The sequence below is a fragment of the Haliotis cracherodii genome, unplaced genomic scaffold (genome assembly GCF_022045235.1).
Source record: "Haliotis cracherodii isolate W230 unplaced genomic scaffold, xgHalCrac1.p SCAF_7, whole genome shotgun sequence".
In the NCBI taxonomy this organism is placed as follows: domain Eukaryota; kingdom Metazoa; phylum Mollusca; class Gastropoda; order Lepetellida; family Haliotidae; genus Haliotis; species Haliotis cracherodii.
The window spans coordinates 24,007,917-24,032,854 of record NW_027266330.1 but is presented as its reverse complement, the minus strand read 5'-3'; the positions used below and the strand labels follow the sequence as shown (position 1 = coordinate 24,032,854).

The 24,938-nt window shown below is 41.5% G+C and overlaps 1 protein-coding gene across 9 annotated transcripts in view; it reads right to left on the bottom strand.

Moving 5' to 3' along the window:
* The window catches only part of LOC139447268 (uncharacterized), a 97,629-nt gene that overhangs the window by 43,757 nt on the left and 28,934 nt on the right, over positions 1-24,938 (bottom strand). The window contains exon 3 of one of the 9 annotated variants that reach the window (XM_071228543.1): positions 10,856-12,227. The exons of 6 other annotated variants lie outside the window; for them this stretch is intronic. In XM_071228543.1, coding sequence (XP_071084644.1) covers positions 11,782-12,227 — 446 coding nt within the window. In that variant the 3' untranslated portion in view covers positions 10,856-11,781. Of the gene's footprint in view, positions 1-10,855; positions 12,228-13,677; positions 14,754-14,781; positions 15,464-24,938 lie in introns of those variants that run through there. 2 more of the 9 variants (XM_071228555.1, XM_071228553.1) reach the window with 2 other exon arrangements.

The window sequence follows — 24,938 nt, the reverse complement described above, 5'->3', positions numbered from 1 at the left end:
TGATTCCATGGTCTCATCATCACTGAGGACACAAAGGACAGGTTTTCTGATGTTTGTGTAGAGTACACTGATACTTGTACACCTTTCCACACACACAGGGATACGTCACATGTTCATGCTTGGCCTTCTTATGTCGCTTTAAAACCCACTGATCTGTGAACAGTTTCCCACACAGCTCACAGGGGAATGTGTAGTGACTCTCGGACACTCTCCCGTCTCGACACTCCACATCCCCAGTGCCTGCTGCCACTCTGTAACTCCCTGTCATACCACCGCTACCTCCTGCCATGACTTCATAACCCCTTCCTGCCAAACTATCATATTCTGAAAAAAATAAAGAGAAAAAGGCTGGACTGTAGCTGTGTATAATTTTTGAATGTATGTTTGAATAAAATAACCTAGACTTCTTCAGAAATCTTTTTCTCTAAAGATATAAAAAAAATCATTAAAAGAGTGAGTGAGTTGTGTTTAACGCCGCTTTTAACATTATTCCAGTTATATCGCGGCGTGTCAGGAAAGCCCGAAGTGATGCAGGTCTTCGACGTTTATCACTTCGGTGAAATCTATGAACATGGGTATGGTGCTGACAAACCTAGAAACATAATCGGGGCGAACTGGGATTCGAACCCACAATCATAGGTTTCTAGCATGCCCAAGGGACGCAACTCTGCACAGCGAATCGCGGCGCCTTAGACGACTGAGCCACCCGTGCCCCCAATCATTAAAAGAAAGACATATCAGATTATTTTTTATTCACCAAATATTCACCTGTATAAGTTGCAATATGAGCAGTGTTTGTTAAGTTTGTCTTGTCGGTCTTGCAGCTTTACCTATAACATAATTTAGGACTGCCTCCTTGGTCTCGAGGAAAGAGCATCTGCCCGGAGAGCAGAAGACAGGTGTTCCGATCCCTGGCTGTGCCATACCAAAAGACATTGAAATATGATAGCTGTTTCCCTGCTTGGCTTTCGGCATTAAGGGGCTAAAACAAGCACTGGTCAGCTTGGAGTCATTATACTGTGTCTGAGTGTTTGTTTGATTGTTTGTTGTTTAATGCAGCACTCAGAAATAGTCCAGTGTCTGAGTGGCGTATAAATGTTAAACCGCGACATGCAATCTAAGTAGGATAGTATGACAAAACTGACATTAGTCTGGGCTAATACAAGCAGCTAGGCATGTAGCCCGACACACGCACGCATGCACACAGTGCTATATAAGTGGAATCTTGACCATGACGTTAAACCCCATTTTGCCTTAACTTACAACAGAAGAAACTTTAAATGGTTTATATATCTATAACAAAAACAAGGGTATAAATAAATATCTTTATTTCCATGACTCTTCTATAAACTAAGATGGATGTTTTCATACTTAAACAATGGGAACATGTGTGGATGTTCAATCTCAGAGATGTCAGGATTACATAACATACTCATACATATCTCCTGGCTTCATTGGTGCTGTTGTTTCATGTTCTCCATGAGTGAGTGAGTGAGTTTGGTTTTACGCCGCTTTTAGCAATTTTCCAGCAATATCATGGCGGGGGACACAAGAAATGGGCTTCACACATTGTACCTATGTCGGGAATCGAACCCAAGTCTTTGGCGTGACAAGCGAATGCTTTAACCACTAGGCTACCCGACCGCCCTTTTCTCCATGAGACAAGAGGTTGTTGCTCAGGGACCAATCATTTGATATCCTGGGGCCGTCCTGGAATTTTACAAGAAAAAAATAAATTGTTCCCAAAAATTCTTAAAAATATAATTCTGCTTCAGTCTGTTGAAAAATAAGAAATTCCCTCCACAAAAATAACATTGTTGGGAGGTGTCTTTCTTTAAAAATAATTCAGGCTCATACTTTTAAACATAAAAACATCTTATTTATAGCTGTACCTGAAATATTATCTAATTTGGAAAAAAAATCCCAGACCTCCCAAGAATATCAAATGGTCACTCCCTAACATCCTGTTTGTTTGAACTTACATGACTGGTTAATGTCGTCTTGTTCCAATATTATCCTGCAATCATTTTGTTTTGTTTAATGGTATGTTCGCCCTAGAAGTTATTTGGGTGGGTTGATGCATAATTAAAACATGAATCGATACATGAGTAGGCGTAACCTGAATTAGGTGTAAGTGAGTGAGTGAGTGAGTGAGTGAGTGAGTGAGTGAGTTGGGTTTTACGCCGCTTTTAACATTATTCCAGTTATATCACGGCGTGTCAGCTTAATGTGGGAGGAAAGCCCGAAGTGATGCAGGTCTCAGATGTTTACCACTTCGGTGAAACCCACGAGCACGGGTATGGTGCTGACAAACCTACAAACATAATCGTGGTGAACCGGGATTGGAACCCACAATCATAGGTTTCTGGCATCCCCAAGGGATGCAACTCTGCACAGCGAATCATGAGCCTTAGACGACTGGGCCACGACACCCCCTCAGATGTAAGTACATGATGCACTGATGAATCCATGACATCCCTACTTAATATGTATGTATACTACTCAACTTTAAACAGGGAAAATAAGATATGTCAGAATTATTTAGATTCTTGACATGTTATGAGAATCATTTTTGTATCATGGAAAGATAAAAATATCTCCATCACGAGTTGAGTAGTACATTTAAAATGGTGTAAAAATATCAAAACAATTGTCCAGAAAAACGAACACTGTCCTTCCCATGTGTAATAGCTGGACCCATGTGCAGTCATTGTTGCAGCCTGAATCGAGTACAGCTGCCAACTTTCCCAAATTCAAATTTGTACGTTGTTACGATGTTCTGGTCGAGACACCAAAGCCAACGATATGAATCTCCACAGTACAATACACCTATGTGATTCCGAAACTCAGCTGATAATTTTATCGCTTAGTATCTATGTTTTTATGTCATCAACCTTAATGACTTTAATCAACATTAATACTCGTGGAATGTCTTGGTTGGACTGAGGCAACACCATAAATAGAGTCCATACCAGTTGAGAAAGTTGTGAAAGGCCAATTAATGGCCGTCTCCTTACCCATGTCTTAGCAAATGTTGTCCGTAATTTGGCATATTATTTGAATGAAATAAGGGAGAATCATATTTCTTAATATAAACTTAAGTAATAAACTTAATTTCAAATTCACAACAAATACAAACAATGCAAAGCAGTTGGTGGCTATGGTCTAGTGACGGTGCTAACATCATCTTGTACAGAACAGTGAGGCTGCAGAAGACTCGCAGGAATACCAGCGTAAAAAAAATACAGACTTGTTTAAGAAATATGCATATATGCCAAGACCATCACATCATTATTCAAAGAATAATCAGCTGGTTGTACCAATGCAAATAACATGAAAGGTCTTTTGTTTAATTACTGTCTACAGATCTTCAGGTGGTGGAATTCAAATCCAATTGCAAACAAAATACATATTTGTTGAAGAGGTCAGTTGGGTATGTTGAACTCATGACTAGATATTTAAGTTTAAGAGCAAAAGATAATCTGGTACAAGTTTGTTTGTTTTTGTTTGATGCCGCACACAGCAATATTCCAGCTATATGATGGCGCTCTGTAAATAATCGAGTCTGGACCAGACCATCCAGTGATTGATATCATGAGCATCGATCAACGCAGTTGGGATCGATGACATGCATCAACCAAGTCAGCGAGCCTGACCACCTGATCCCATTAGTCGCCTCTTTCGACAAGCATAGTCGCCCTTTACGGCAAGCATGGGTTGCTGAAGACCTATTCTACCCCAGATCTTCACGGGTCGGGAACAAGACATACAAAGTAAACAATATATAGGAAAGAATCGGGTGGTCCTCAACTTCTTTTGAGTAGCATACATCAAACCTACTCTCTTTCATACCATTTCAGGTCTTGATACTGGACCTAATCCTGAGACACCTGTTTTTTCCTCCAGTGAAATATTAAAAGAATCGATGGGAAATCTTGTTTCAATTTTTTCAACATTTCTTAAATTTAGGGTTAGCAGATCTGTAAACCAAGTAACAAGAAAAACAAATGTTTAACTGATGTCATGCTCATTGGAACTTCAATGTTTTAATCAGCTTGCAGCAAATGTATTGAGACACACATCATGGTTACTTTGGCTTATATTAACGGCTGTCACCAGGCAATGACTGTGTGGGTAAAAGGATTTATTCCCTAACTGAGCAAACTTCTGGAGTAATATACCAAGGGTTCATAATTCTGTCCTTTGACACAACGACTTAAACCATAGTCTCCTCTCCCAACAGAATCAAGAACCAGTCAAACGACTGTTCTCTCAGCTAATGTTCTTTGGCAGTAGAAATGAGCTAAAATGAAACTGAAAAGTTATTGTCAACAACAAAAGCAAAAGGGCCATGCTTATCCCTGACATCCAAAAGTACTTCAAAGTACTATTACATGTGTTCCATGTTGACTGACCCTGGTTGTCCAGCTGAGATGGATTAGCACAACACATCCACTTGTCTGCTAAGACCACTGCTGGACCTACACACATCACCACAAACATACTAGTGATGCATACTGGCAGCAAATAATATTTAAAAAACAGTAGTTCAAAGTTCATCAAAGTGTTGCATGTTTTGCAACTAGTCTAGCTCAGCCTGAAGAGCACAACACATCCTCTTGGCTGCTTAGAACACTGCTGGACCTTCACACCTTGCCACAAACAAGACAACAGAATCCTGAAAGCCAGCTGCTTCCTGGCATGAAATAATATTTCAAAGCGTTCCAACTTTGACCCGATGGGTGATGGTCACCCTACAAATCTAGCTGAGCCTGAAGAGCACAACACATCTGCTTGTGCCTGCTTGAAGCACTGCTAGACCTGTACACCTTGCCACAGAGAACAGTATCCCGAAGTCCATGCTGCTTCATCAAAGCGTTCCAACTTTGACCCGATGGGTGATGGTCACCCTACAAATCTAGCTGAGCCTGAAGAGCACAACACATCTGCTTGTGTCTGCTTGAAGCACTGCTAGACCTGTACACCTTGCCACAGAGAACAGTATCCCGAAGTCCATGCTGCTTCATCAAAGTGTTCCAACTTTGACCCGATGGGTGATGGTCACCGTACAAATCTAGCTGAGCCTGAAGAGCACAACATATCTGCTTGTGCTTGCTTGAAGCACTGCTAGACCTGTACACCTTGCCACAGAGAACAGTATCCCGAAGTCCATGCTGCTTCATCAAAGTGTTCCAGCTTTGACCCGATGGGTGATGGGCTCCCTAGTAGTCTACCACTATAACTGTGCCTGATAAGCACTACATATCCTCTTATGTCTGCTAAGAGCACTGCTAGACCTGTACACCTTGCCACAAATGCAGACAAACGTCTTGTTCTCATGCACTGCTTCTTTGTGGACTTTTCGACTGTCTTGGCTTCTGAAAACCTTCTCACAAATGTCACACTGAAACAAGCCCTTCGAGTCCTGCTGACCACCACTACTGCTAAGCCATGATGCACCAGTTATGGGAAAACTACCAAAACTGGTAGGAGTGCTATTTCCGAAACCAAATCGGGGAGAAAAATGCCTGACCTTCTCCTGGATGCCAGCAATGTCAATACCTGCAAGGAATAAAAGAAAACTGTTGAGACTTTCCTTCATGATGTGAGCACTAAAGGAGGAATATCCTCAGCATTGTGACCACTGACAAATTCTGGATCCCTGACATATACTGTATTTGGTGTAATAAGCGCCCATGGCGATATTTGCTAATATATTGGCAAGTGAACAATCCCTTCTGACTGATCAATGTACACAAGACTTCAATTTATTTGTGTAAAATACACACTCAATCATGTGTCATAAGCACCCTTAATTATGGGCAATAAAATTCTGAAAAAATATGTGTCGTATCTAAACATTTCAGGCTGTCAGCATGAACCACGAAATTAACGATCTTTTAACTGTTTGGTTTTTTTCCACCAAAATAATATTCTAATAAAAGCCACCTATTTCTAATTTTGAGAGCACCCTGGGCGCTTATTATGTAGAATATGGTACATGTTTGAACAATAGTTCTTCTTTCACAGTTTGCAACTTAAGTGACTGGTCCTATGGCCAAGTCTTATTGACATTTCTTTCTGAAAAGGCAGGTTGGGCCTCGTAGCCTCCTTAAGTTTGCGTGACAGACTGTTTTAAAGGAAGACTGTGTTCTTGTTTGTTGCCAATCTTTATGTTAGGTCTTGATGTTGTTACGCATGACATTGAGACATTGAGGTTTGACTTCAGTCATCAAGTTTTATGACCTTGTTCAACCCAGCCATAACTGGTTACTCAAACATTTCCAGCACACCTAGGCCCACTTGCTCAAAGCGATATTAGCGCTACAATTATTGCAAGTCTATATTAACCTATCAGAGTTACGATGGGCGTAGAGCTAAGATCACTTTGTGCAAGTGAACCCTCATGTGTTCACTAATTGTACAATGACATGACAAATTGTAAGTGTTGCTCCCATTTCCATAGGATTCCCAAATTTGGCTTCATGTCGCTGTCAGCTGTATCTGTCCAGCGTGGTTCATTATTTCTTGCATATTTTTCCATGTAGGGAACTGACTGAGTGAGTGAGTGAACATTGCTTAACGCCGCATCAGCAATTTTGCAGCTTTTCCCGGCGAAGGGAACTGACCGAGGCCAATGAGAAACCAGTGAGGTCTTCAGCCTGACCCCTCCTCCCACTCTCAGTTAGATACAGACACATGTAGCCCCAGTCTTTTGTTTATCCTTGTAATAATCCTTTGAGTGCTTTTCTAAGGATAAGTCGCCTGATGTGTACAACAACATAGTATCAAAGATCAGACCCAAAGACCACAAACATCAGCATGAACAATATTCTCTGACCTACAGCTGACAGAGAGCGAGTGAGCATGCGAGTGGACAATGAGCAACAAAGGTTTTTTTGTCCTTCTTAGAAATATTCCAGCTCCACCAAAATGGCAGATGCAAAGAATAGGCTTCATTTTAACTTGGTCTTTGGTTCTAAGAGTAAACGCATCACAAACTATGCTACCTGACCAACTCTGCAAACAATGAGGCATAGCCACCAACTTTCCCAAATTACAATCCGTACAAGCCCAACAGTATGAATGAATCATCTGCAGTACAAAAGATCCATGTGGTTCCAAAACTCAGCTGAAGTCTACATCGTTGTTTAACTCAATGCACATCCAACATGTAGTTCCTGCTTGGATTTGTACCCCGGAGAGCTGAAGGTCCGGGGTTCGATCCCCGTCCGCGTCATACCAAAAGACGTTAAAAGATGGTACTTGTTTTTATCCTGTCTGGCGCTCGGCATTAGGGGCTAAAACAAGGACTGGTCGGCTTGGAGTCAGTATACTGTGTCTGAGTGGGGTATTCATGTTAAACTGCGGCATGGTATCTCAGTGAGCTAGCACTATAAATCGGCATCAGGCCGGACTAGTACAAGCAGCCACATACACACACGTGCATGCACGTCGTTATATAGGTGCAATAATCTTCGACGCGACGTTAAACCTAATTTCACCTCACCTCACCTCACCTCACCTTGGATCTGAACCTACTTGTGATTAGCTAGGACCTTCTCACAGAACTTCTTGTGCCTACTGAGTGCACTGCGGTATTTGTACACCTTCCCACAGACACAGGTAAAAGTGATGTTGCTGTGAACAGCTTCAAAATGTATTCTCCTTGTGTCCGGGTTGGAAAATGTTTTGTCACATATATTACAAGCCAACAGTCTACGTGAAAATGGATCTTCCGTATCGACAGATACCAAGTGTTCAGAAGTAATTTGAGATGCAGCTCGCCCAAAGCTGTATATATTTGCTTCAGTTTTGGTCACATGCTGTCCAAAACCTTTGTCTGTGTAGCCTGCATAGCCAAAACCTGAAAGTAACAAAAACAAGTTCTAGTGTCTGTTGACTTTATCTTTTCATGACACATATGATTTTGATGCTAATCATTTTAATAGCAGGTGTGTGTATGTAGCAGGGCTGTGCATTGGCACAATTTTTTATTGCAATATATAGATCTTAGGGCAGGGACGAGTCCAAATGTACTACCCAGGTACCCAACCCATGATTACCCAATGCACTCTGGTACCCATTGTAGGTCATGGGTACAAAATTTCAGATTGGGAATAGTTTGACCATAGTCCTGGCAAAATGTATTTAGATACAATCTAAATTGTACATGCAGATCCTAGTTCCTACATATGAAAAAAATATTACGCTGGGTTTTACAAAAGAAGCAAACTTTGGACTTTCCTCCTACATGAAGTTGACAAGCCATGATATAACAGAAATACTGTTCAAAGCAGCATAAAATCCAACTGACTCACTCACTCCTGTGACATGTTAACTTAAGCCATAGTGTTCATGATTGGAAGAAAGAAACACTGAATATTTCCCATGAGGGTAGAATGATCGTGTGTAATAACATGTGATTCTCAATGCTGATTGGTCAGTTGAAGCTATGACATCACAGTGCGTCATTGTTAAAGAAAATACAATATGACATCATCCTTTTTAATGACATCACAAATGGATTACATGACACCACCTGAACAAAAGGCTGCCTTCAGTGAAGTTCATCACTAGTGTTGACATTTAATGCTTTTCCTTATATTCTCTTAAAAAGCCAGTAAGTAATAAAAAGAATAAACAACTTGGAACTCAGAATTAAAGATTATCTGTCTCTTGTGAACAAATGCTAAAGGTTTGGGACTTACACCATTCATTCACTCGGGAATATAATCTGTAATTCCTTGTACCTTGTCTGTTTTTCTCTTTAAATACACAATGCAGGAAATTAAATAATTTCTAAAAAAGAAATTTACATCCAGATCTTGATCTACCTTCTAACAACATCAGCCAATTTCCTTCCCCCCCCTAAATAATGTCAGTGTGTGTATTTTCTGAGGACTCTCCAGGGCAAACACCAGCTTGTTGATGTTTCTTCAGAGATCTCATGTAGCGATAGGTCTTCCCACACACACACACATGCACGATATTCTCATGGACAGCCTGCCTATGAACCCTTCTAGCAGTGCTATCATTGAACACCCGGCCACAGATGTCACAAATGGACTTCTTCTTGGTCGTGCTGCCTGGGGACGACTCGTCATGAACTGACAAAGGGTGGCTAGTCGGTACATATGGTGGAAACTGGGACGTGTATGTGGCCAGCTTTGGCCACGGCCACCTAGCATCATTGGGGATAAGCTGATTTGAATCTGAAAGTAACAAATGAAACATCGCTAGATACGAAGAGACTGAGTTTGATTAGGGTAGGGATGAAACAACATTGTCACCTGTGTCCTGCCAACAGTGATAAAAGGCTGTGGTTTTAGAGTATGGGTGTTGGCTAGTTCTAGCTACAATGAAAAGTGAGAGATGCTAAGCAGAATGGGGTGAACACGTTGTATCCTTGTGGGAATCAGATCAGGTCTTCAACTTGACCAGTGAATGAATGAGTGAGTGAGTGAGTGAGTGAGTGAGTGAGTGAGTGAGTGGGCTTGTGAGTGTTCCTTAAAGCAGTATCATCACGGACGCAGCAGGAAATGGGCAAAAAATTGTGTCCTTGTTGAAATCAGAACAGGTCTTCGACCTGACCAGTGAGTGTTTGAGTGAGTGTTGTTTGACATCTTAAAGCAGTATCATCACAGACGCACCAAGAATTGGGTGACAACTGCGTCCTTGTTGAAATCAGATCTGGTTTTCAACCTGACCAGTGAGTGTTTGAGTGTTTGAGTGAGTGTTTGAGTGAGTGAGTGAGTGATCGAGCATTGTTAAACATCCTCTTCTGCAACATTCAAGCCGTATCATCGAACCCTGGCCTTTCGTGTGACGAGTGAACGCTTTCACCGTTATTTCACTACCGCTTCAAGTTTTGAGGTAATAGTGGTGCACATGCAAATAGTTCCCTGTCTGCAGCTGCAAGGATCAATCGACAAAATGACTTGAGTGTGTTTTAACATAATGACCAATCAGACACCTTATATCACTGATGGTTATTTGTAAACACGATGTGAAATGAATACATAGCTCTCATTTGTCAGCAGTAGAATGCTTCATGTTGCCAGTGCAAAAATCAATTTGCATATTTTATGTGTGTAAATAGAAATGATAAAATTAGTAATTAAGGGGGGTGGGGAGAGAGACAAACTTATTGGCAGATTTTTAGGCTCAAAATCGTAAATACTAGCCTGAATCGATCGTAATGGTGTGTTCAATGTATCATACACCTGTGTGAACTGTATTGGTTAACTTCAATTATACCCGTGGTAATTTCAGGGTAAACAATGCCCAAGTGCCTGATGTTGTCATGTGGAATGACAAGCAAGGATGAGGAGGTCAGTGTGTGTGACAAGACCCGTGAAGATCCGGGGTAGAATAGGTCTTCAGCAACCCATGCTTGTCGTAAGAGGTGACTAACGGGATCAGGTGGTCAGGGTCGCTGACTTGGTTGATGGATGTCATCGATCCCAAATGCATGGATCGATGCTCATGCTGTCAACTACTGGACTGTCTGGTCCAGACTCGATTACTTACAAACTGCCGTCATATAGCTGGAATATTGCTGAGTGCGGCATTAAACAACACACAAACAAAACAAACACTGTGTGACCAGGATAATTGTGTGTTACCTTATCAAGAAAAACATGGATTGCACCATGCAATCAACCACTCGCTGGCATAAAACAACGTTCACTCCCTATGCAACAGACAACCGGAAATGATTGTTTCTATATTTCAGTCCTTAGTAGCAAACACAAGCTAAGGCTTATACTATTATTCATATGATTGTTTATTATGACAATTATTGTACAAACATGTAAGTACTGTATTCACAATCTGTATACAAAATCCAACCACGGGGTAATATCCTGTGTACAAGAATGTTCCAATCTCCTTGATATAAACCAAGCAACAGTTCTGGTTCCTGTTGCCTTTTAAAGAGACTCTTGCACTGTAGAAAAATGACCAACAAGACGTGACCTTGCTAAACCTCATTATTAACATTATAAAAGTAAAATCCTGCATATGTAGCTCAAGAAACGATGATTTATGCTGAACTACATAGAATTGATAAAAAGCAATAACATCAGTATGTTCTTCTGTCGTACATCAACACCAAAATGAGTGAGTGGGTGAGTTTAGTTTAACGCTGCTTTTAACAGTATTCCAGTTATATCACGGCGTGTCAGCTTAATGTGGGAGGAAAGCCCCAAGTGATGCAGGTCTCAGACGTTTACCACTTCGGTGAAACCCACGAGCATGGGTATGGTGCTAACAAACCTAGAAACATAATTGGGGCGAACCGGGATTCGAACCCTCAATGATAGGTTTCTGGCGTGCCTGAAGGACACACTTCTTCACAGCGAACCACGGCGCCTGAGATGATTGGGCCACCCGTGCCCCTACATGTCCAAAGCAATTTGTTTTGGCCTATTCAGTTTTGATAGTATATAAGAATTGACTTCCACTTTGAGTGAGTTCATTGGTGTATGAACCTTCACAGAATGAGAGTCACTTCAGTTTCAGTTATGTGACCAACATCTCGTCCAATGGAAAAGCCACATAACGCATAAACTTCACATTGAAGTTATTATCTGGTGAAGAAACAAACACAAAATGCTGAAAGTGATTGTTTGAAATAATAAGTAAAACATCTGGCTTTGCTTTAGAAAAAAAAACTCAAACAAAACACACTTATTCAACAGAAGTAACATCATGAAGTATTTCAGATCTGAGTGAAGAGTGAAGATATAGGACAAATACATTGCCGCTGCCCTCGAATCAGTGGAAAGTTGTCATCGTCACTTCACTGCCCCGTGATGACTTCGCATGACTCGTTTGTGCAGCGCACACTTTACTGTTTCTCAAATGTTTCTGTAAGCTTGATCGGTACTTGTACATCTTCCCACAGACACAGGTAAAGATCATAAGATCATGTACAGCCTCAACATGATATTTCCTGGCAGTGCTTGTCACAAACGCCCGATCGCAATTCGGACACGGATACGTCCCCTGGCCCCCCTGGGTCCCTGGATCAGATTGACGCCACTGATCCCATTCATCACCCTGACTCCCTACCGACCACTGACCCCCACCGTCATCCAGACCCCCACCGTCATCCAGACCCCCTTCTGACAACCGAACACCTATTGGACCTCGTCCATGATAAGCTTGCCCTCTGAGCAATGTTACAGCTTGTCGAGAAGCACCTCCATAACCAACTGAACCTGAAACAACAAAAAGTACCCATTGACACACTGCATATTCATTAGCTACTGCAAGATATTCAGAAGAAAGGGAGTCCTCTAAACTCAGAGATCTGTGACAAACAGGAAAGTATTTCTAACCCAGTCCACACTGATATCCTGTATGTTCAACTGAAATATTCCAGTTCGGCTGAACCTGACCTGAAATGCTATGTGGTCTGAAAATACACCAGCCATTCACAGGAAGTTTCTGGTAAATCTCCTATCTGTGATACCCAACACACATGGAACACTTCTTCTTGTGCCTGGACAAAGCATTGCAGTACTTGTAAGTCACACCACAGACACAGGCAAAGGTGGCCTGGTCATGGATAGCCTTAACATGGTTCCATCTGGCCCCCCGACTAGAGAACACTTTGTCACACTGAGAACATGGGAACAGCCCTGTGTGGGTAGGAACGTGTGATTGCATCAGAGTATTGTGGGCTTGCTCTGCAAATGGTCTGCCATGACTATGTCCAAGGGCTACATTAAGCCCTGCGGGGAAGGTGTTCTCAAGGACAAAACCTGCAAGCAACAAAAAGCAGGTTCAAGTTCATGCTCCATGTCCATCTTTCTACTCTGGGTGTTTCAGGTATGGTGTAACTGCCTGCAGATGTGTGTGCGTGGAAATGTTTTATGTCAAAGAAACAACGTTAACATCACAAGATGTTTTCTTGTATACAAACTATGAATTGAAAGGGACACAACCTTCGGCAACAAATATCAGGAACAGTAAACTTAATTTGAAATGTCTTAGAATTTGCTTTTAACAAATCTGTCCATATCATGTCCTTGATACAAATGGATCAAACTGATGAAAATATTGGTTATTCCACTATAAGAGTTTCTTCCATGATGCAAAAACAATGATCAATGTCTCCTGAATAATGTGACTGCTTCCCTTGAAAAGTCAAATTTGCATTCACCAACAACTGATTTGATTATAAACCCATGTGGGGAACTCGATCAGGTCTTCTTCACAATCAGCTCTCACATCTACCACAAAGCCAACAAACTTTGTGTAATATACAGTCTCCATAACCAGTCTGGCATTTTCATTGGTCAGGAATGACCAATCACCATCTGCTACATCAGAGAGGCATTGTGATGCACCAAGAACAAGATTTCTTATGTCTGGACAGGGAAGTTCCGAAATTGTATTTCTTGCCACACACACAAGCATACACCTGTTGGTCATGTACAGCGCCGACATGGTTCCATCGTGCTCCATGACTGGCAAACACTTTGTCACAGACAGGGCAGTGATAGTTCCCATTGACTGGCTCAGGATAAACTCTGCATGGACTCCGACCTGAGCTAGCCTGTGGTAGTGCAAAGCTCCTATCAAAGGTATGGATATTGGGAATGATACCATGACAATCCTGAACAAGATCATCTGAAAGAAACAAAAGAAAAGGTTCTCAAGAAGTGCTGATATCGTATGGACTTAAGTAACAACCAATACGAACATATTGATTTATCGTGTAACCTAATGTCATTCTGTCATTAAAAGTATTTCAACTCTTATATTGTTTCTAGTTATTAGTAAGGAGGTTAGTGAGAATTTATATCACTTTTTTACAATATTTTAAAAAGGGACACCAAGAACGAATTTCACCCATCATACCAATTTCTTTTTTAATTAGAACCTCAGACTTCAATGTAACAAGCAAACACTTTAACCACAAGACTACCAAGCTCCCCCCATGAAGTTATTTAACCAAACAAGATATACAACTGGTTAAGAAGAAAACCATCACTCCCTGTCATGTATAGATATGCCATCATATCATCAAAATGGCAACAGCAAGGAAAGGAAGGGAGACATGAAGAACCTCAGAGACTGACCTTCAAAACAGTCACAATTTCAGAAGAAATTAACTCAAGAGTCAGCTACAGCAGAACAAAATCAGAAGAACATTGGAAGAGAAATATCTGCCGATATGAAATTCCTTAAGGGTCAGCCATAGAAGAACACTCTTGAACATAAAACGCTGATCATATGTTACAGCCACAAGAACAGATGTTCCAGACATGTTCACCAGATCTCGTCAGCTACAGACATCTGCGTTCAAGACATGTTCACCAGATCTCGTCAGCTCCAGACAGCTGTGTTCAAGACATGTTCACCAGATCTCGTCAGCTCCAGACAGCTGTGTTCAAGACATGTTCACCAGATCTCGTCAGCACCAGACAGCTGTGCCATGTACACAGAACATTTTCGTCTGTGTCTCTGCAAACTCTGGCTGTATGGGTATTTCTTCCCACAGATACAAGTATAAACCAGTTTCTGGTGAATAGCAGCAATGTGGCTCCATCGGGCACCATAGCCTAAAAATACTTTTTCACAATGAGGGCATGGAAACACTCCGCTTGGTGGGTTAGGGTTTTCTTGTGATGGAGAACGTAAATTGTGTTGTTCCTTCCAGGACTGACTAGTCTGATCTGAATCTTCGTGTTGTCCGGACCGAACATTGTCAACATATCTGTTTGAGCATTGGTTACCTGAAAGTAACAAAAACGTCTTTAATGGCCTGTTCTTGTTCTTCAACAAGGTAATTATTTATCTTTACAGTTGTGATCAAGAATAACTCTGCATGGAGTAGGAAGCGGAACAACACCCAACATGGAGGAGCAGTTGTGCATGAGGACGTGCTTGCATCAGCAATGGAAAAGCATATTTATGTCAGAAACTGTTGGCAATTCAACCTGTGATTTCGTCCACATAATCAAACGTTCAGGGGAATGAGGTATAACAAGAGAACCAGATAATGACGACGTGGGGAATGACATCCAGGTGGAGTAGAATTCTTTACACGACATCAAGGTAAACAAACAATCAGAGCTGCAAAATCTCCCAACATTCCACATCAAGGTCTATGCTGACTGATCCACGACACACACAGCACAGGATCGTTTATGCCTCAGTAAATTCTGACTGTAAGGATAGGACTTGCCACAAACACAAGAGAAAGTCTGTTTGGCATGGATAGCCGTTATATGATTGGACCTGGACCCAGCGCTTGCAAACATTTTATTGCAATCTGGACAAGGGAATCTGGATCCTATTGGCTCAGGCAGTGGTCTAAAACAACGACGGAACTTCAGACTTCCTTGTGGCGGCCAGTAAGAATATTCAGCTTTTCCTGACTCCTCGGTGACGTTTATGCCATCATGCCATTGGTGTTCAAGAAATCGTTGAGAACTATGGAGACCTGAAAAAGTAACAAAATGTTTTTCTAGTCGTTTATGGTCCAAAATATCATCAACACGTGCCTGCGGAAATACATCTGAAATTGAACTCCGAGCAACTGCTGAATATATTTTTGTTTGTTTTTTGTTAAACATGGGAGTTATTCAAGCAATATATCTGCAGCCAGTAAATAAACAAGTGGATGGCAAAATTATATAAACTTTCCATACCACAGGGGTACAATGTTAACTCTCCTCGAGTTCTTTCATGTGTGCTTCTTTTCTATGTTAAATAATGCTGGTTTGTCCTTGTTCGCCAACAAGTGTAAAGTCTAGTGTATAGGGTCCATAAATTTTGTAAGTATGAACAAAATATGTAAGCAAAAACACGGAAAGCATAAATAGCAACCTAGCAAAGCGGTAAATTGCATTGTGCAGATCACAGCTGGCTTTGTAACAATCCAAAAAAAATCTTTTTGTGAAATCATAACATCATGTACCTTGCAAGATAGTCACAAGTTGTTACATTTCATATTCTTTGTGTTCTGGCTTATACATGTCTACAACAGGCCTGCATAAGAAATGTCCAGGGAAATTATTGAAGAAAAGGATTGTCAATCTACCTAAAATCAAGCGGCGAAAAAAACAATTCGAGGCAAAAGTGGAGGATTGTGTTTTAACAGCCTGGATTCCCCGGTTCGCCTTCAAGTTGCTTCTCGTGACAAGTATGAAAGTATTAGGTACTGGGAACCTACTCTGACCTGGAGTCCGCAATGGTTCGGTCAGTGTGATAAGAATTTCCATATGTAAATATGTAAACACAACAAAAGGGAAAACAAAGAAAGCGGTCACACCAAATCAAATATTCTAACATTCATAGAGTTTTGTTTTCTTTGTTCTTTTAGGAATACAACTTTGGGTTTCCAGGTTCTATGGAGTCATAGAACCCATGTACTATGCAAATCATACCATCAGAATGACAAACAAACAACTCGACCCTTCTCTACCCAAATATGCCAGCATGAACCAATGGAAACACCAGATTTCTTTGTCACCTTGAGAAGAGTGAGTGAGTGAGTGAGTATGGTTTTACGCCGCTTTTAGCAATATTCCAGCAACATCACAGCAGGGGACATCAGAAATGGGCTTCACACATTTTACCAATGTGGGGAATCGAACCCGGGTCTTCGGCGTGACGAGCTAACACTTGAACCACTAGGCTACCCGATCACTCCCACATTGAGAAGACATGATATATGGCAACTACACTTTGGGGTTGACACAGAATGGACACATCTTTTTGTGCCGAATCAAACTAGGGCTATGAAGGTAGACCTTCCCACAGACACACATGAACTTGGTCTTATTATGGACAGAGGACACATGGTTCCATCTGGCTCCAGTCCCAGCAAACACTCTGCCACACACAGGACATGGATAGCTTCCAGATCTCACTTCGGGAGACTGACAGAAGTCCTGAACACTGAGCTTGTCAACACCAAGCTGTGCAGGACGACTTGGTTGGCCTGGTCCTGCCAAAACTCCATAATAATAATCTGAAAGTAACAAAAACACCCTCTTCTAGACAACTGGTAGGATCTTCTGACATACAAGGGGCAACCCATAACATCTGTAGTGAAGATGCATTTGTGCTTTAAATGAATGTCATTATAACTCTGGGAAGTACATGAAAACCCCCACCAAGCTTCTTGCCTTCCGATGTGACACCAGAATTCTGATAAACAATAACTCTGAACGATTGTGGTCAAAGAATAAATAAATAACAAGACATCTTCTATTCCAAGCTCTGCTTGCAGGCATTTCGTCTTGTCACTTGCATATCACACAGTTCCAGAATTTGGTGTAATGAACTCTGAAACCATGGTGCACATTCTTCTTGATCCAGACCGCTTGATTTCGGTTCTGAGGAATCTATACCAACAGAACCAGTTCCTGGCTTGTTGACATTTCACAGGTTGATTAAGCATATATTGTCAGCCAGATTTTGGTCACGGGCCTTTCATGTAATGATGATAGCACAGAGAAATCATTGATCCTGAAAGTGACCGAAGCATCAAGTGCTGGATGTGGAACTCTGTCCCACCATATAAGCAGCACAGGACTTCTGGTGTCTCAGCAGGTTGGGTTTGTACGTATACTCTCTTCCACACACACACTTATATACAACTTTGCGGTGAATGGCCATGATATGGTAGCGCCTTGCTCCAGCTGTAGCACAGACTTTAACACAATGAGGGCAAGGGTAGCTGCCTGCGGAGTCAGGGGGTGCTCGGGTGGGGCAGAATGAACCTCTAGGGGACATCAAGTTCAAGAACTGATTCTGATCGGTGAGAATGGCATGAACGTCTCCTCGGGGGAAAGGGTTAGGATCGTCAAATCCAAGAATGGTGTCACGAATAGGGTAATCTGAAACCAAATAAAAGTTTGCTCTAGTTTGGTTCTTTTAGCTCATCATCTTCACAATCACAACAAAGCATGAATCATGTAACAAATCTGAGAACCAAAAACTGTGATAAAGAAACAAAAGCAGAAAAATACAACACCAGGAGAGACATTACAACCATACCATCTTTCCTGAATCAAGTGAACGAACCGATACCTTCATTGACAGATTAGCAACTGATGGTACTGCTCTTTGTAACCAGAGCAGAATCTGGATTCGCTGACAGTACAGTGACACAAAGAGATTCAGCCAATCACCATATTTTATTGGTTTGAAAATATTTGCTCTTGAATACGACTGAGAATAAAAATTATAATTTTTAAAGGTTTTTTTCTGTTCCCTTCAAATAAATAACAAATTTACCAGCAATATTCCAAAAGGATCTTTTACTTTACTCTGTAACACAAACATGTCCCCAAGGAAAGCGTGCAACATCAACCGGCCTTGAAACTTTGTCTTTTATCAGACTGACATAAATGTCACATTCTATCTTAAGGTCCTGCACAACAGAGAACTGATTTTGAACATAATCATTCAGGGAATTCATGATCAACTCATCAGTTTGAAACTGAAACAACACCATAAGAATACCTTTGAATTACAGTGTATGACAAATTACTAAATTGACTTTTGCTTGCATCTATTTCTTGAGGTCAAGCCATTCAGCCAGCAGCGTTGAGTGAGTGAGTGAGAGCCCAGGTGTATTCCAGACATATCACAGCAGGTGGCCACCAGAAATAGGCTTTATACATTGTAACCTTGTTGGGAATGAAACCCTGTTCTACCCAAGTACTTCTGTCAATGCAGAATCATTGCACTGTAATGCACTGTACTTTGTAAGTAAAAAACATCACTGAAATTGAAAATGAACTAACAATCACCACAGTTCATGGATTATCAAATTGTTGATGCAAACACTGAACATGTCTTTTTATGCCTTTTCAAATTATGGCTATACAGATAGATCTTCCCACAAACACAAGTGTAGCTTTTCTTCTCATGAACCGCCCCGACATGGTTCCATCGAGCACCATAGCTAGCAAATGACTTATCACAGTGAGGGCAAGGATAGGCGCCAACAGCAGCCTCAGGGTTGGACACATTGTACGCATATGCTGAGGTGCCCATGTCCACACTCCTTCCTTTGACGGAGTCATAGTATCTAACAGGGGCAAAGTTGCAGTTCACACCTTGAAAACCTGAAAGCAACAAGAAATAATTCTCTAATACAGACCATTATCATTTCAATAAAAACTGCCAATCAGGTTTGGGTCCAAGCCACTTTGCATCAAATTGCAGAGGTGTTTTTCAGGGATACATGTTTGGTTTAATTTTTTTTTATATATATACTGAAAGTTAACTGGGTTTGAAATTTAAGTGGGTTCGAATCCAAGTTCGCCCTGATTATGTTTCTAGGTTTGTCAGCACCATGCCTGTGCCCGTGGGTTTCACCGAAGTGGTAAACGTCTGAGACTTGCACCACTTTGGGCTTTCCTCCTACATCAAGCTGACACGCCGTCATATAACTGGAATGCTGTTAAAAGCGGCGGTAAACCCAACTCACTCCTGTTTTGGAAATACACTCAGTGTTATGAGACACAGTTCAGATGGTCCGTTTTGAGTAAGTCCTACAGTTGCAGACGGCCTATTCATCACAACAGCTTCATCAATGTTCACAATCCTACAGGCTGTTATGCAGCCTTCAGTCCAGGAAACAATAGACACAGAACAGCAACAGTAAATATTTGTTCAAAGATTTATTTTATTACTAAAAGGGTTTTACATGGCTTGAAAATTCAGCACTATGCCAGCTTAGGTCACCATGAATATGTTGGTTGGTTTGTTGTTTTACGCAGCACTCAGCAATATTCCAGCTATATGACAGTGATCTGTAAATAATCGAGTCTGGACCAGACAATCCAGTGATTGATATCATGAGCATTGATCCACGCAATTTGTCCAAGAATATGTTTCACATGATGCACCAATGTGGGAAATTGTACCCTGGTCTTTGGTGTAACAAGTCACCACTTAGCATCCCCAGTGCCCCATTTTCTGAAGTTCCTAGTCACTGCTGAAGTGGCTTCTTCCTTTGACACAGTGGTCTTGTGTAGTCTTTGCTATAGTTTGGATGAAGTACACATCATAAATCTTGAAACTACAGAGATTGATTATCCTGAACACAATTGTCAGAACCTTGCATACATGGACCAAGAATGTATCAGAGCCTTGCATACACAGAGCAAGATCGTGTCAGAGCCTTGCATACACAGAGCAGGATCGTGTCAGAGCCTTGCAAACACGGAGCAGGATTGTGTCAGAGCCTTGCATACACAGAGCAGGATGGTATCAGAGCCTTGCATACACACAGCGGGATCGTGTCAGAGCCTTGCATACACACAGCAGGATCATGTCAGAGCCTTGCATACACACAGCTGAATCGTGTCAGAGCCTTGCATACACAGAGCAGGATGGTATCAGAACCTTGCATACACACAGCAGGATGGTAATAGAGCCTTGCATACACGGAGCAGCATGGTATTAGAGCCTTGTATGCACATAGCCGGATGGTATCAGAGCCTTGCATACACAGAGCAAGATCGTGTCAGAGCCTTGCATACACAGTGCAGGATTGTATCAGAGCCTTGCATACACACAGCCGGATGGTATCAGAGCCTTGTATACACAGAGCAGGATTGTCTGTGGTGAAGGAGACTCTGCCTGTAACGATACACCTTCCCACAGACACAGGAGTAGGTCACCTGCTTGTGCTTGGCAGCTATGTGATGCCATCTAGCTCCATGACTGGCAAACACTTTCTCACACTCCGAACATGGGAAACTTCCCATTGGCTGGCCAGGGTTTTGTCTACTGGTTGAATATAAGGAGGAGTACTGATCTTGTTTTGCAGAACCCTTGAAATGTAAGGGTATTGGGGTCTGAGCAAAGACTTCATTGTAGCCGCCAAAATCACCTGAAAGAACAAAGATTTCTTTTTTCATTTGTTAAGTGTCAAGAAAAGTCTTCAAGAATGGGGTTAGAAGGGGCAAATGATTTTCTCTCATAACAGTAACACACATTAAGTGACACATTCCAGAGTCACTTCTGTCTGAACTGAAAACATTTTCTGAAACCAAAACTACAGAAGCTTTTTTCGGGTCAGTTACTTCACATGTGATCTAAATGCAGTAAATATCTGCAGGTAGCAAACTGTTCTGATGAATGAAGCTGTTTTTGTCAGTATGTCAGTCATGTCGCAGTGTCGGTTTAAAGAAGGTTGAATGCCTAAAGCGACATAGCAGAGCAGGCAGGACCTCAGAACACATTGGTCACTCTTCCCTAATGAATAAATCTGATTCACATCACACCATGTTTGTTTGTTGTTTGATGTCCAGCTTCAAAACAACCCCAACATATTTATAATCAAGTCCGCAGGTGCAAATCACTTTGAGCAACATCCCAAGCCATCTTGGTAAGCATTTAACAGAGTTCCTGAGCCTGCCAATCTGTTCTATGCTGTCACCTTGAATGACAGGTGGATATCTGATTTAACCTGGGATCCCCACAAGGTTTGATAATGTCCGTACCTGTAGTCAGTGAGTATGGATTTACACAGCTTTCGCAATATTCCAGCAATATCACGGCAGGGGACACCAGAAATGGGCTTCACACATTGTACCCATGTCGGGAATCGAACCTGGGTCTTCGGAGTGACAAGCAAACGCTTTAACCACAAGGCTACCCGACTGCCCCTAGACTCATGAAAGTCAGTGAGGAAGGGTAGGTACAACCTGTAGCATATGCAGGTAACAAAAGAGCGAGTGAGGGAGTTTGGTTTAACATTGCCTAGATCAGTTTCACATCTCAATTTGATAACCAGGTCTCGCACGTTTACCACTTTGGTGAAACCCATGAGCATGGGTATGGTGCTGACATACCTAGAAACATAATCAAAGTGATATCGGATTTGAATGCACGATCTTCGGTTTCCGGAACTCTTCACAAAACAATTGCTGCACTTTACAAGATGGGCCACCTCACAAGAGAGAGGCAAACTACAACAGTACCATAAACAATGGAAGACAGCAATGAGAGACAGCATGATTTCTGTTGGTTAAAATGACCACAGATCACTCCCTAGCCATTTGTGGACTATGACTCAAGATATAGGGTACAACACTTGCGATGATGCAGTAAGTTTTGCCTGTATGTATACACCTTCCCACAGACACAAGTGTAGGTAACCTTCTTATGTATAGCGGCAATGTGATGCCACCTTGCCCCGTGACTAGAGAACACTTTGCTACACTCCTGACAGGGGAAGCCTCCTGGGCCAAGTCCACCACTTTGTTGTGATCGAGCTATGTTCCTATCAGAGTACAAATCAGAAAACTGATCTTGGTGTACTGGAAGGTTGTAAGGGTGTAGGTCAAATTGATTGGGATGAACGTAGCTGCCCAAACCATCTGAAAGGACAAAGAGAAATGTTCTCATTCCACTGTAATGATCAAATTCTAGGTTCCTCACAAAGAAAATTACTGCATTCTCAGAGGAATGACATACACAGAAGGAGGCAGTTCGAATTGTTTGTCGTATTTCACTTCCGCAGAATCAGTCTAAATATGTTGCGGAAATTCAAAGCCATACTGACGCATTCAGGCAAGAGCGTGCCCTGTTTGATGAACTTAATAATGAATGTGACTCGTCAAATCCGTGTTCAATAATATTTAGGGGCATACTTGTGTACGATACTGTAGAGGAAAACTTCTTTCAAGGGTCCTCTATTCCTCACACCCAAAATCTGTTTTATATAAACCTTTTTTCCAAAATGATATGTAGAATGACTGCATATGACCAGTGGTGTCTACCTCCTGATGTGCGACATTAAATCGCTTCAGGTGGACTAAAAAGAGATAACAAACGATTTAAATAAAAAATATATTCTGATGTCACGTTATTTTAATTGCAGGGCTTACTATATTTATATTTAACATATCAATAAACATAACCAGGGTTATTCAGTAGCAATTTGGTATATTGTCAGATACTTTTAATGTATGAAATAGTCACTGAGGTTTCATGCGATGCAGCTATTTTGATTACAAAAACAATGTGTTGACATATAAGTCAAACTACAACAAATATGACTTTAAAAAACCCCAAGATATTGCAGTTATGACATATGTATCCATATGAATGATTAAGAATCATGAGGGTGTGAGTATGGTTTTAAGCCGCTTTTAGCAATATTCCAGCAATATCACGGCGGGGGACACCAGAAATGGGCTTCACACATTGTACCCATGTCGGGAATCGAACCCGGGTCTTCGGCATGACAAGCGAACACTTTAACCACAAGGCTACCCGACTGCCCCTAGAAGCATGAAAGTCCACGAGTAAGGGTAGGCCATCTCTCGCAAATTTCACGGTCTCCATCTGTGGTCGTGAGAATCCCTTGATGCAAGTCAAACCTTTCATCCAGCAATTAATGTTTGCACATCACAAATCCCACGTAAGGAGAGATACAGAAATAACAAAACTGTTTATTATTAATATTTCTTTTATTAAATATACTCTGTTGATCACCACTGAATCAGCTCTTTCATCAACACTTCTTATTTACAGATCATCCGTTTCCATGACTACTTTCTAAATATCTTAATTGTGACCAAAGAAAACAATACATAATTGGCATGTCACAAAGAACATGATTTACACGTGTCATTTATCAACATAACAAACAATGGAAATGTATGGTAAATGACAAGTTTGCTTATTGGGCACTGAATAACATCAGCCTAAATCAAAGTCCCCTATAAGAATCCAAATGTTTTAATGGTACAGGGCAATCTCCTACAACGCCGCGTCCATACCAGAAAGAAAGTTTCCTTCCGGAAAGATCTACAAACAGTCTGAATATCCACAGTCCAGAGCCCTGTTCCACAAAGCAATCTTACCGCTAAGGTGATCGTAACTCCCATACATTAACACTGGCTTACGATAGTCGTAGCGCTAAGATCGCTTCGTGGAACGGTGCCCATGACTGTCAGTTCCAGGCAGAAGAATGTATCTATTACTTATTAGTTGAACAAGTCATGATATGATATACTTGTGTTCTCATCCTTCCAAATACTATTTCAAATAACCAAACTCAAACAGTGCCACCAAACTTATGAGATCACCATGCCCACCAAGACTGAATGAACTTAGATCTGTTCCAAATCTTGATCAAGTATCTATTGATCATAACTACACCTTTCTCAGAAGAAATGAACTCAAAACAATGAACTTTCAGGGGAGCAGGTCATCTTCTAATACTTTGGGAAATCCAGACTATTCGCAAACACTTTTGTTGGAAGGTGGTTTGGAAACAGTTAAAATGTTCAAATCACCAGCTTCACCAAATAAATATGAACCTTTCTCAGAAATAACAACCTCTCAACAAGTCACTCTTCAGGGCAGCAGGCCACTTTCTAATACTTTGGGCAATCCACACATGTTTTCTGATGAGACAAAAGATGGTGTTTATAGCTGAACTCTTTGCCACAAACACATGAATAGATCACATTCTTGTGCTTAGCAGCTATGTGATTGTATCTGGATCCATGACTTGCAAATACTTTATTGCACTCAAAACACGGAAAAGTTTTGGCAAACCTTGGCCTAACATAAAACTGAGGAAACCCGCTGACACGGTCTGGATGAAAGATGTTCAAATCACCAGCTTGACCACTGCCACCGAAACTATCTGAAATAACAAAGAAAACCCTGTTCTTATTCAAATGAACAACACCTGTTTGGCTTCTACACTATCCTGAAGCTAACAAGCTGGGTAAGTCAGTATCCAGATGTGGACTGGCTGGATATGAGAAGTGGTGCCCACCTCCTGATCTGTGTGGAGTGAGTGAGTGAGTGAGTGAGTGAGTGAGTTGGGTTTAACGCCGCTTGTAACAGTATTCCAGTTATATAGCAGCGTGTCAGCTTAATGTGGGAGGAAAGCCCGAAGTGATGAAGGTCCCAGACGTTTACCACTT